This window comes from Morone saxatilis, unplaced genomic scaffold (assembly GCF_004916995.1).
Source record: "Morone saxatilis isolate NCDOM2014 unplaced genomic scaffold, NCSU_SB_2.0 Contig22, whole genome shotgun sequence".
In the NCBI taxonomy this organism is placed as follows: Eukaryota; Metazoa; Chordata; class Actinopteri; family Moronidae; genus Morone; species Morone saxatilis.
The window spans coordinates 22461408-22476143 of NW_023339785.1; the positions used below are offsets into that span (position 1 = coordinate 22461408).

The following is a 14736-nucleotide window of genomic DNA, read 5'->3' on the forward strand; positions in this document are numbered from 1 at the left end:
TCTGTGTCTCTCTCTGTGTCTGTCTGCAGGAGCTTCCTTTAATAAAAAAGGTCTTTAGCTTCCTCCAAGAATCTATTGTTTGATCATTTCAGAGAACAGCATTAGCTCCTTGGATAATGATGAAAATCAGGGTTGAAATTCAGAGATCCCCACTGGCTTTATAGAAGATTTCTATTTATTTGTTCTTATTAGTCCACTATTTTCTTTTTCAAAAATCTATTTCTATTCCTTTTTTTTTACTTTAAATGAATAGTTTTCAGTCCAATTTATTTTCAAGTTTCCACTTAATCTTCAATCAGTTAACAGCTCTACATCTCTCTGTACCTTTGCTCCGTCCATTTATCTTTTAGTTTTCTTTACATCTATTCTATCCATATTTTGTAGTTTCTTTCCCTCCAGCTTAATTGTCAGATTCAGAGATGTCAGAGTCTACAGCTATATGAGGCTATACCATTGACAGCATATAATTATTAGTCAACAGAGCTTCCAGGTCTGTAAAGTTAAGCCAAGGAAGTGTCTTAAATTCATTTGTAAATGATGGTGCCATTTAGAGTAAAACAGACAATAAAGCAGCGTATGCTTAAAGGCGTGGCTACCTTGTTATTGACAACTCATTCTCAGTGAGTCTATCCAGCACGAATGAAACTCAGCTCACAACTAGGCAGTGCTGATCAAATAGGAAAGGGGATTCTACTACCTATTACATTGCTTATTTCCCCCCTTCAAATATTTTTGGAAACACACTTTAGTCTGTGTTTATCTGTAATATAAGAACGTGTGTGACCAGGGAAGCCGTCATTATTTTCTGCTATGGACTAGTCGAAACTAAGCGTAGCCAATGAGCGCAGTACATCACCGCTGCTCCAAAAAACAACATGGTGATGGCCAAAATGCCAAACTTGAGGCTTCAGAACTTTACTCAACAAACCAATGGGTGATGTCATGAAAGCTTCACACCTGGTCTGTACTTGAGCTAAATACCAACATCAGAATACATCGATCAGCCATAAAATTATGACCACCTGTGCACCCTGGTGGTCATAATGTAACGAACCTGTCTCTGGTTCACTGCTTTTCCTTCCTTGGACCACTTTTGATAGGTACTGACCACTGCAGACCGGGAACACCCCACAAGAGCTACAGTTTTGGTGATTCTCTGACCCAGTTGTCTAGCCATCAGCAATTTGGCCCTTGTCTAATAGTCGCCTCAGATACCCACGCTGCCATTTTTTAACCGTCAACTTTGAGGATCAAAATGTTTCCTGTGCTGCCTGATATATACCACCTCAGCTGTACAGTGTGCCATGATAATGAGATAATCAGTGTTATTCACTTCACCAGTCAGTGGTCATAATGTTATGGCTGAAAGGTGTACAAACATGCTCACAATGACAATGCTAACATGCTGATGCTGAACAAGTATAATGATTACGATCTTCACCATCTTATCTTGTGCAGCTGGGGCTGATGGAAATGTCATGAGCTTTGGAGATATTTAGTTATAAACCAAAGAATTGGATGCATCTGTTTCTTATAACCATATTAAATTAGCTGGTTTAACAACTGCCAAAAAATAAGCAGCACCCAATGGAAGCAACCTCAACTTTCATTGCCAAATTATGTTAAACAGGATACATTTATTTCCTAAAAAGTGAGAGAGAGTGGACTAAATCCTTGATTGCTGAATTGTTTTTAACATTTTTCAGTCCTGCTTGGAATCCCATTTGCACTAGGTAGATTGGTTGAATTAACTGGACTACCTCGTATGTTAGACATGTACTAAATGTATATATGTACATACACAACACAACACAACACTGTTTTTATAAATACTGATACTCTTTCGATCTCTTTTCTCTCTCCTCCCCACATCCCTTTCCCCCCTTGCACTGACCCAGAGTTATCCCTGCTCCGACCTGATCGGATCTGTTCTATCCAGCGGACCGTGTATCTGCTTCACTTGTGTGTATGCATGCATTTGCCTAAGTACTTATCTGTGTCTCGCTGTGTGATCTTAGGCCATTCCCCCCCAGGCTACAGCAGTAATACCACACTACTCTGTGATCACCAGACAGATCACACAATATGACTAACAACTACATGTTATTGTAACACACACAAAAGGGCAAAAACCTCTCGAAGACCACAAAGTAGCAGACAAAAACACAGTGTAGTAGAACAACTAATTATAATAACTACACCTCCACTGAGGCCAATGGTCCAGTCTTATATGATATGCATAACTGCAAGCGCAACCACTATAAATGTTACAACTGACCTATAACGCAATGTTAATGTGAAAAATAATTTGTGAATCCAGCCAGTGATTCAGAACCATTCCACTTCTTCAGCCCTACACCCTTTCACCAAGTTTAATGAAAATCAGGCCAGTAGTAAACAAAAACTTCAAGCATAGAGTAGAGCTTTTGTAAAATGAGTAAAGCCTAGGGACTTGGCATGGGTCGTGCACTTCATAACAATTTCTGTAAACTTTTAATACACGCAAGAGCTGCATCACATTCTCCAACAGCCCTCATGCTCACAGACATATTTCATTGTCATTTGGCCATGCTGTGCTTCATGTGTTGTATGTCCTAATTCCCCCAAATTCAAAGCATCCAAAGGTGCATTTTTAGAGAGAAATCAACTCTGTACATTATTTTTGGAAAACTTTTACAAAGTTTATGTAAGCTTTCAGCAGCCCAGGACATGCATGTTTAGGCCAATACAAAAGCAAGGTGAGCCTTGCACAGTTAGTAAGGACCTAAGAACATCCCAGGGGTAAGAATTGACAGTATGAACAGGATTGGAACACATGAGATTACCCCAGCTTTACAAAGTGTACACTTCCCTTAGGCACATCAGTTAATTAAAAGCTGTAAATGTTTAAAAGGTAACAGTGAGAAGCTTTGAATGAAGCACATTGAGAGTGTGACATTTAGAATACAGATTTCTCTGCAATCTCAGAGCCAACTTTGGGTCTATTTTCAGCACTTCTTTTCAGCTAAGTGTATTTTACTGGAATCAACATCATTGCCAGCAGCTGATCTGCAGGCTCTCCCTGTGTCTTTACTTTAATCTCAATTTAATGTTGAAAGCACGATGATAAAACCTGCTGCCAAGAGACATAGACCTAACTACAGCATCAAGGACATAGATGTTTAGCCAATGCCTGGCACACACTGACAGATGTCTTAAGGGATGGTTTCATTGAGAACTATTTACAGTGTAAGCATGCTGTCAGAAATACTGAGCTGAAGTTGAAGAAATCCATGTTTGCAGCATGTGAGATAGATGGATCCTTTACAACAGCAAATGATGCTGCTAAAATGCTACAATGACACAGTAAATCTTACACAAATCTGTCTGTTTTCTTTTGCAGCCAGTCAGATGCACATACACACATATATTCGCGGGTTCACACAGACACACAAATCTTGCTGTGGGTCATGAGCATTCGCCTGGAATGGCCAAAGAATTGGCCTTGAGCTCTGTGTGTAGAAATGGATAGAAAAGAAACAGACAGAAAGCATCAAATACCTAAATGTGGACAAATATAGAGAGGAAGGGAGAGAGAGGCTGAATGAGAAAGGAAAATATTAAGAGTCAGAGAGATATTCTGGCTTCCTAAACAGGACGAGATAAATTGGCCTCACAGCAGTTGGTGTGTGAAGCATCCAGCTGACACAAACATACACACACACACACTTGGTTCATTCATGCTTATATTGTCTCACTGAGTTAGTCCATCCCCATATGTTAGTTTGCTTCCCTGCTCATTTCTGTAACTTATCTGATGATGACCCAAAAACAACACAGGGATATAATGGAAAAACCGGAGTTTAGCCGCCTTTTTGAGTAGACATATAACTTCATGATGTGAAGTTGTGGTGTATAGTACGAATAATCAACCTGATGTATGATATTTCAGTATGGTCTCATTATATTTGTTTTTGGTTTGCCTTATGATGATAAAACAATCCTGAGTCACATTAGCAAAACCTGATAATTTAATGTACTATGTAAATTCAGACTGATGACATAATACATCTCTTACAACATTTGCATATTTTGTTTTCCCTTGGAGCATGAGAAGTACCCACATCCTTTCTTTAGAAATCGCTTTCTTTTGTCTATTTTTATCCTACACCAGTGGTTCACAACATTTTTTCCTTAAAGGACCCACTTTCTATCATTGAGTAAACTGACAATCCCTGACATATTTTATGGATATTTCATATTATATTCAACGCATATAAAACTACAAAACAACTGATAAACTGTACAATGACTGCACATGATAACTACAGGAAGTGTGTCTTTTTAGGAACTTTTTATACAATTCTCTGTCTATGTTGTGTATTTTATTTATACATTGTGACTATTCTTGTGTGAGGGCTAAGTGGGTTTGGGTTTAAAATAATAATGTAAACTTTAAAAATAACATTTTTTTTGTAATTCTTTTTTTAACATTTTTGTGACAGAAAACGAAGAACATGCTGAGATATAGGCTTACTGTGTTTATTTTTTTAGGTTTTACACCCCTTAAAAATCAAGAAGGCCACAAGACCCCTAGTGGGAGTCCCGACCCCTAGGGACTGTTGTACAACATGATTCCCTTCCTGACTTCAGGTACCTGGAATTTGTTGTTTTGTGCCACCTGCACTATTTGATATGTAATACAAAATCTGTATTAAAGAGATAACTGGGAAAAATGCAAAAAATAAGTGTTGTGTTGAACATATTCTTATCAGTTATATTTTGTTTGACTGAGTTGTAATTTAGTTTGTACAGTTATTAAAGTTAATATATGAACAGCATCGTGTTAGCAATGGTCAATATAAAGAAACAAAGATTTCTTATGTTCTCAATGGTAAAAATGTGTCTTTCAATATTATATTTCTCAAAACAAAACTCACTTTCTTCATTTCCCTGCATATTTTATATATATGTTGCAGTGGGATTTTGCACGAAAGAACAGAATAGAAATGAACTTTATGTGTTCTAATACTGATCCCATGCTTTGAGCTCTTGTTCTCTTTAATAAAACACATCAAAGCTCTGCATGCAGGAGAAAAAGCATTATATCTAATCACAGTGTTAAGCACTGATTTCAGTACAATGTAAGAAATGTTCCAATTTGACAACTCAACATGGGAGCCAACAGAAACTATTTCCTTAGCAGTGCTTCCACAATAAATTCACAGAGAGAAAACGTATAATAGCTGTTATTTCCAATGTTATCTCCCTCCACAGGAGAGTAGATGAAGGGAACTGAGGAAATGTGGTTCTGAATAATTTCTTAACAAATGAAGCAATGCCTGTTCATATCAAATCATGCTCAACAAGAGGCCGGTGTACATCTGAACCACAGCACAAAGTGCATGAAAAAAGAACCTCACTTTGGTCCTGGGTTTCAAAATGTAAGAGATATTGAGCACTAAATGCAAGACAGCATACTCCACTTTCACTCTATGCTGCTTGAACATCACATTATGTCAGACTAGAAAATCACTCAATGTGTGTGTTTTCATGTGTGTGTTTTTATGTGAGGGCAAGAACTTCCAAACAGCGTCTGGATGTGTGAAGCAAAGACGGAGTGCATGTTAAAGTGCCTGTTTGTCACAGAAAATAAGTACAGTATGTTGTTATTGCAGAGACACCAACATGCATATTGCACATGGCAGAACGACAAAACACTAGCAGGAATGTGCACACAATTAAAGAGACTGCAGCCCTCCCCAGTCACACTCACACACTCACACACTGACACACACACAATACAAAAGTCCAGATGGAAGTAAGCTTAAACTCCGAACAGCAAAGTGCAGATGTTACTGCTGAGTCAAAGCTGAGACAAAAGACACTGAAGCTTGAAACAATGTATGTTTAATCTGGAAATGAAACAAATGCATACACAAAATGGTGCAGGGAATGTAAATGTACTCAATTGTTTGAGGGTAGATATATATTGTGCATTCAAGGAAACTTTAAAAGTGCTGTAGTAATGATGAATGATGTATTGCTGAGTCTAGGCATCTGTCAAAATAATGGATGCTCTGGAGTTGCTGAGAGATCCATTGCATATTAAAAACAGGCAGAATACATATTCCTGCCATGGTTTAAGTCCACTCCAGTTTCTTTGATGGCAGTCAGTTTACCCAAAACCACTGTGAGCGGTGCATAATTAATCAATTTTCTAAAATTATAAAGATTGAATTGATCCCAAGTCCTGTATACATATACTGTCTGTGTGTGCCTGACCCTATGACCCTGCAGTACCTTTCCAATTTACATTTTTGTACTGTATATACTATTTGACAGACCCCATCTTATCCTAGCTGTATTGGCTGAACCGATCCCATCCCAGGCCAAAAACACCCAGTTGTCATTCTCATTAACTGCCTTGACCAGGTTAAGTGCTCAATGTCAAATAATTGCCTGCAGCTACATGACAATAAATCCCCCAAAGTCCCCCAAATTCTATTCAGGGCAACCATAATAATCTTAGCAATCTGTCAATAAATGTTACCCAGGAGTCCTGTTCAAGTGAAATAAGGTTGTACAGAAAGTTGTCCATGCTTTTATTTAATTCTCTTTGGACTTCTGCAACTCCATTTTTTCATGTTTAAAGCAGATCTGCAGTTTGTCCAAAATGTGGCAGTGAGGATCAAATTCAGGAAGGATGACCACATTACCTCCATTTTAGACTACCTTCACTGGCTACAAGATAATTTACAACTTTACTGTACTAATTACTTTCAAGGCTACATTAGGCTGAGACTCACAAGCCAGTATCTAAATGCTTCACTCAATAGAGACTGAGGACTTTATTTCTTTTATTTTACTTTATTAGCTATTGTAACACTGTCGTACCATATAACGTTGCTTGGGACATCCATTTCAGTGTTTTAAAAGGTTCTCTCTGTGTTACAAACTGATTCGCTTCATATACTTTTGACTATTGAGGAAAGCATGGTTTCAGGTAAGGCGTGTCCTTGAAGTAAGTAATGTTTGCTCTCGCAGTCGTTGAAGCAACTACTTTGCATTTAGAAATCTCCAGACAATTTGTAGGCGCTGAGATCTCCAATTATCTTGTTTAGTGACTAGAGGCGACAGAGCCTTTACCGTGTTTTAATCATCAACAGTCCCCTTCTAACTGATCCTATCCTCCCCTATCGTATTCCTCCCCATTCAATGTTTTCTTACACTACTGTATAGAATCCTGTCCCAAATCATCCAATCTCATTCCATCCCATCCTGTCATTCCCTATCCTATTGTTAATGCATCCATCCATCAATCTGACCAGGTAGACACCATACCTTATTCCTGGCATTCCTATTCCTTGTTCCTCTCATACTGCCATCATATGCCAAAACACATTTTGCATTTTGCTCTTAAATCTATAGGCTATCTCAAATCAATTCAGCTTTAATTTTAAAGTAATGCTACAATTCATAACATTTCTCAAACCACAATACAAAATACATGTGATATATTTTCCATCCTCCATCCATCCAAGCATCCATGCACTGTGTCCTACCTGTGACTTTGAGTTGTGTTGTCCTCCGCACCAGTCTGGATCCATACTTTAACTCACAGGTGTAATTTCCCCCGTCGCCTTCCTCCACCTCAGGAATCCAGATGTTTGTAGTGTTGACTGTGATGGAGCTTCTCCATTCTACCCGCTCACACTCCTGACAGAAGACAGACCGATCAGGTTACAGTACACTGGTCTACAGAAGACTTAGATATGGTTAGTCTAAACTTTTTTTTGTGTGTATCTTACCTTATACCAGGTCATCTGTGGTTGCTTGTATGGAAATAAATAGTCTTCTATATCTGGGCAGTTGATCATTTTACTATGGGTTATCTCAGCTTTCTCCAGATAGCGGATCTTGCTGCTGAAGCATTTCCCCTCATCACTCTCCTCCACAATCATCGACATGGACACTTTCATGCAGTATGTTGAGTTCCTGGACAGATTAAAAACACGTTAAAAAAATATGTTATCATGTTCTTCTACTGGCATTAGCAGACTTTTAAACTTTGTGATAAGCAAAGTTCCTGAGAAGTGCAAAAAAAGTGAATAATCACCAATCAAATCTCCAGTTGTAGTTGTGGATGTTAACTACTCACCATCACAACAATAACACATAAGATTTGCTGTCTGTATTTCTAAGGCAAGTCAAGCACCCTCAAATGAATCTGAGTGGGTTTGATTTGAGCAAATTTGTTTATCCAGTCACAAGTTAACAACAGCAGTGGCATGAGTCACTCCTCCATTTGTCTAACACTAGACCTCTATGTGAAACAGTGTAAGAGCTGTTTTCATGGTGAGTATTGGGTAGCCCATTTGGCACTGTTGTGGGTATTTTGGTGAAATTATAGGCCCTGTGACATCTCAGTGTTTCTTTGACAACATTGAAGGAATTGGCATCCAGAAGAAATTACATGTTGTACAACCTCTAACACACACAAACAAAACACCATTTCATGAGAAATGAAACTCTGTAAAGGAACAACTTTAGGAAATAGTTTATTCTTTTCACTGCATGTAATCTATTTTGGCCATAAAGGCTTGTGTTGACCGATCAGTCTTCATTCTAGTTGAGATTTAAAATTTCAGGATTCGCTCATCATGGCGAGGAATAAATGTTGGTATTTGGATTTATTAAATGACCAGTAGATTTCTGACCCTAAGAAACTAAACATCTGTGCTCATAATAACAGAATTCCATTGTCAATCAAAAGTACTAAGCTGACTAGCTTAGCAATTGCTAAGTCAGTCAACTCACATGAAAATGGAAGCTTACCACAGACTCAGAGCTGCTTAAATGAGAAGCTGCAGGTGGATCCTTGTTAAGAGGTGGGGCATATAAGTGTTCTTTAATATCAAGTCGCAGTGTTTTCAAACTGAGCAAGGAAGCAGCAGCATGGCAGAGCTACAGAGTGTGGAGTGCAATGCCACCTCAAATCGATTGCTTTTCAAGGTGTATATTGAAAATATGCTGCTGTGAGCAGCACACCTTGTCTGTCTGAGCCATTTTAACTCCATTGGCCTTTTTCTCCACACCAGACATTTCCTACATGCCATGGTAGGAAAAGGACAAGTGTTACTAATAATGTTAACGATGTGCTCTGGTCTATTGAAGTGTCCAAGCAAGCCTTGACAGCCATCATTATTGCATTATTTACACATGTGCTTTAAAAGCCTGTATCTGCTCAAACTGCCATGGTAAGAGAGATTTTCTGGAATTACAAGAAAAAAAGTAATTTTCTCACTTTTAGAATAATGCTAGTTGTTTCTCTGCAAGCATATGCATTTGACAAAGCTATCTGTGATGGATAATGACTACTACAACTAAAACTATTAATCCTTAAGTCACATATGACTATTACACAAAATTGCAGGCAAATGTTGACAAAATGGTGACAAATTGGTTAAACCAAGCTTTAAAAAGCTACCTGTTCCGCACTAAACAGCCGACAGACAAGTTAGCGACTATCTGGGGAACATATGGAAGCATTTAGCAGCAAAAACGTCAGATTTGTCCCTCAGGAATTAGGAAACCAAATGAGAGCTAAAAGGAGAGTGAATATTTCACTTACATTCATCAGGTACCCAAAGACACGACTCCGGTCAAATGCTAATGTTGCTGCATGACTGCTGTATGTGTAAACTATTTGCTATGTGCTATTTGCCATTACTGTATGAGGTTATAATACATCGATGCTTGGTTTACAGCTTAATGCTACCTAAATTAATGATATATAATACATTTGTGGTATTATTTTGGACATACAGTGCCTAGTGTTTGCACACCTGATAAAATTAAGGTGAAGCTCTTAATTGGATCAGGTGTGTAAGAACAGAGCTGAAGCAATAACTTATAAGACAGGTAGACTATATGGACTGCGGGTTGAAAAACCCTGCGTGTGTCCCAAAAAAAGAACACTTGATTATGTCAAGAGTGAGTTGTTATTTTTTATTGGTGCTATGTTGGAGGTTAGAGCTCTTTAATGTCAGCAAGATAACTCACTGCATCCTGCTGTTGTGATGTTACATGTGTGGCAGCATGTCCTTGAGCCAGATTATCTAATTAAATAAAAAAGAACAGACTTTGAAGTGCGCTATGATAGGTATGATGCAATGTGTTTTCAACATTATTTTAGATTTAGGATCTGTTCAAGGTGATTGTAATTGTTTGTGTGTTTCCCAAGTTCACCCCAGACACAAAAGACCACATTGATCTTTCTTTCTTTCTTTCTTTCTTTCTCTCTCTCTCTCTCCTTACACAGCACACCACAACACGACACACACAACCCACCCATTGTCCCCTAACCACAACCTCTCATCTAAGTGGATCTAAACCACTTATCCCATCAAGCTGTAGCTGTGTGTTTATGTGTGTGTGTGTGTGTGTGTGTGTGTGTGTGTTACAGGGGACACAGGGATTTTTTTTGTCATTGACCTAACCAAGACCACTGAGCATTGAACTAGAGGCCTGGAAAACCTTTTATCCATCAATCCATCTCTCAGTTTCTCTCTTCCTCATCAATCCATCTCCAGCCTACAGCATCTTGTTTTCTCCTCCAGTGATTCAGTTACCTTTTCCTGTATGCTCCTGTGGCTCTCTCTCTTTCTTGCCTTTTATGAACCCCTAACATTATTTTTTGCGCTCCACAACACAGCCATGGTTAATTTTATGCTAAAAAAATAAACACATGAATAAATAACAATGGAACCGAACTACATGCATCTGGGGAACCACACATTGTATGCTCCTGATGACGGTTATGTTAGCTGATGTTATCAGTTACTGCAAAGACCTTTGCACTAAATGCATCCTGTTCCTTTAGCTTGTACGTTTGATCTTGTAAATACTGAAAGTGTTTGTTTGATTTTCTCCCTCTTTTTTTACATAAAATACACTCTAGCACTGTAATGAGTTTGCGATTATTTGGCCTTTTATGTGGCTTAAGGTGACTGCAACCAATACAACCACTGAGCTTTATGAATGTGTGATGACATAATCAATATGCAAATTAGCATATGGTGTCATATGGCAAGTTTTAGTGACTTTAGGAGCTATTGCTAACTACTTTCACTAAAGAAGAGTTGGCAACACTGCAGACCAGCAGACAGGACATTATTTAAATTCGCTATCGTTTGAATATGTGATATGCAGGCTGTTGACCATCTAAATCTTCCTCTATGTTCCCAAAAGGAACAATTGTAAACTGTTTATATATGTTTGAAACGTGTCACAGACAGACAGTGTTAGTTGGCAAACATGGTGGATCATTTAGCAACTAGCCTGATGGAGTTTGTGAAGACCAATATAGCGTTAAAAGGAGAATGACTATTGAACTAAGTTCCTCCAGGTGGCCAGAAATACAACTTCAAATGAATGCTAATGTTGCTCTGTATCTGCAGGATATGTAAATAGGAGAGAGTTTGCTACTTTTTTCCATAATCATTTTAAAAGATGATGTGCCAATGCTGTTTTTACAGGAGGATAAAAAGTACATATACAATATATTATTAAGGTAGATTTACAGCAAACAAAGTTTGGTTTAGCTTTTGCTGTATTCACCAAGTTGTCTAAAGCTAGGAGTTGGTCTTTGTGGTTAAAATCTAAGAAAATTCTTACAATTATTTTTTTTATACAAATTTCCACACAAAAATGATATTAAATCCCCCTGAAGATAAAAGCTGTTAATGGAACATCTCACCCCTTAAGACAGCTGCTAATGTGCATATCTGTCAAGAAAAAAGGAGGGGGACATTTATGTGGCACAGGACTTTATTAAGCAGACAAGAAAATGGCTGCAAGAAATAGACAAATGAGAAAAGATCGTGAAAAGCCGAATAACAGAGTTAATATAGTGCTATGGATTAGATTGTACAAAGATGAAATTTATGGTTTATCTTGATCTTATTGAGATGTGTTTGCATTTCAGAGCCTCAGGTTATTTCATTCTCATGAGTCGTGCACACTTTGCAGGCCAATAAAGTGGCATTAACAGCGCTGGTGTTTATCAGGATCATTTATGAGACACATGTCCACTTTATTGGCAGTCTAATCTGTTTTCAACAACCCTATTTACTGTACCTAGGCTTACCACAATTGGTAGGAAATAAAGTCTTCTTGTGTAATTGAGAGATAAGACATGATAATAGGATTATTGCATCCACATACAAATAAGGTATTAAATGACAGAACTGTAGGATGGGTCCATTCACTCAGTTAGCAAACGAAAGGACTGCTTGTTAGGGTTTTTTAGTCTGAGAGCAGTAATATTGTAAGAGGTGACATAGCCAGTTGTTTTTTATTTGAATTGTTCAGAATTGCACTCTGCATAAACTCACTATTAATAAATTAGTATAGTAATACGCTGATTCGAGCGTGAGAAAAAATTAATACAATTTTCGTGTGTATATGAAACTATAACCAGTAGCTAGTTAGCTTAGCATACAGGCTGGAGACAGCTAGCCGGGCTCTATCCAGAGGTAACGAAATCTAAAACCAACATCTCTAAAGCTCAACACATATTAACTCATTTGTTTAATTAGTAAAAAAGTATAAAAATTAAACATTTTGATTTTTGGAGGGCTTATGTCTGGGACTATTTATCTGCCTTATTTACTTAATTAGTCTTAATTAGTGAGTTTTAGAGCAGCTTGGAGGTAGATTTTGTTTCCTTTGAACAGAGCCAGGCTGGCTTTGTCCCCCTGTTTCATCTTTAAGCTAAGCTAAGGGGCTACTTGCTGTAGCTTTATATTTAGCATGCAAACATGACAGTGGTTGATCTTCTCATCTTACTCTTGGCAAGAAAGTGATAATGTGTTTTTGATTTAAAAAATGTTGAACTGGTCCTATCATGTCACTCCTATACTGTACAGTAAATGAGTGAAAGCGTTAACAATATACACCAGGTGTTTTTTTATTTTTATAGTTACCATGTTTGCTCATTATTACATCATTGTGAAATTAACTCTCAAATTCTCTCTCGTGTTTTTCCACATGCGTGCCCTGTGCAGGACTTTGGTAACAAACCTGTATTGGCAAACTAGCCTTACATTTGGCCCGACTTTTTAATGCCAATAAAATCTGTCCAGTGAAGCTGCATCCTGTCTTCCTTGTAATGAATGAGGTGAAAAAAGAGATTTAAAAGGTAAAAGGAAATATCTGATGTGAGTGGCTGACATTTATAACCCTTCTGTTAACAGCAAGTTCCTTTAAACTCAAGTCTAGTACATACACACACAGCATTCATGTGGGTGAGAGGTCTGCTCTGTGTGGCTTGTTATTTTGTAACATGGCGAAGAAAGTGTACAGTTGGTTGCCTTTATTTGCATTTGAAGACAGCTATGAATAAAACATGGTAACTCATTCTTACTGCTGTGTATATGTGTGTGTGTTCATGAGTCCCTATGTGCATCTATTAACACAAATGAGGAATGTGCTACCATGCTAAAACAGATGCCAGGTGTGAGCAAAAACATATTTCGACTGGCAACATGACTCACGAGTCAACTGAAAAGGAAGCAAATAAAACAACTTAAAATTACATTACATGCTCTACTAATTGGATTAGTCCCAGTCTCAGAGTCCTGATCTGAATAGTTCATGTTCAAGTTGAAAGTACTGTTTGAGGCTATCTGGCAAAGAGACAGCATATGTATTGAGGCTATAATGATTTTATTTTTTTCATCATTAAACTGTAATCATAATTTAATGAGATTGCTGTACATCTGTTACAGTGTCCACAATCACTTCCAAAGTGTCCTCAAGCAGGGCCATTTCCTACAACTCCAGGCCCTCTGTACTTTGGCTGCCCGCTAATATTTCATATTTGTGTACTATGTGTGAGTGAGTGTTTGTGCTTGTGTTGGAGTGCTCTCCAAAAAAAACCCCACAAATTCCAATTACCTAAAATGCAAAATGAACCATAAATTAATCTCCAAATCAACTTGTAATCCACCATATCCTCCCTGTCAATAAATCAAGCTCACCCTCCCTGCAATTACCCTCCTATGATCAGGGCAGGCAGCTGGAGGGTGCGTTGAATTATGGCGTTAATAGAGGGGGATGTATCCTGGCCAGCAGGCAGCGTGTTTATACCTGGACGGAGCTGCAGATTAATTTGACTATCAATCTAACTAACAGGCGGAGAGAGAGAGCGTGAGCACCTGCACATGCTGAGATATTAACACACAGGCACATACACATTTCTGTGCATGCAAGTATCTGAATACAAATGCTTATACATAAGGATTCATGTATTAGCACAATGGCTGTATTATGTTATATTAATGAGGTCCTAAATTCTGCTTGTGCAAAGATTTTCCAACAAATGGCAGCAATAATTATATTCTTTTTATTAGTGGAATTTTAATGATACTCTACAGGAATAGGGCTGGCGCAGTGGTGCAGTGGTTAGCACTGTCGCTTCACAGCAAAAAAGGCTGTTGCACTTGTTGTTTTGGGTTTGTATGTTCTCTCCGTGTGGTTTTGGTCTGGTTTTCCTCCCACAGACCAAAGACATGCAGGTATAACTGGTGACTCTAAATTGCCCATAGGTGTGATTATGAGTGTTATGCTTGTCTGTTTCTATGTGTCAGCCCTGTGATTGACCGTGCAGGGTGTACCCCTCCTCTCAATCAATCTCAGCTGTGTTCAGCTTCAGCACCCTGTGACCCTCAAGGAAAAAGCTAATAGATGGAA

At 38.2% G+C, this 14736-nt stretch overlaps 1 protein-coding gene across 1 annotated transcript in view; it reads right to left on the minus strand.

Moving 5' to 3' along the window:
• Positions 1-14736, minus strand: part of il1rapl2 (interleukin 1 receptor accessory protein-like 2) — a 286063-nt gene that overhangs the window by 100314 nt on the left and 171013 nt on the right. Inside the window, exons 4-5 of the mRNA XM_035668767.1 lie at positions 7791-7977; positions 7545-7698 (exon numbers count right to left, since the gene is read on the minus strand). Coding sequence (XP_035524660.1) covers positions 7545-7698; positions 7791-7977 — 341 coding nt within the window. The remainder of the gene's footprint in view (positions 1-7544; positions 7699-7790; positions 7978-14736) is intronic.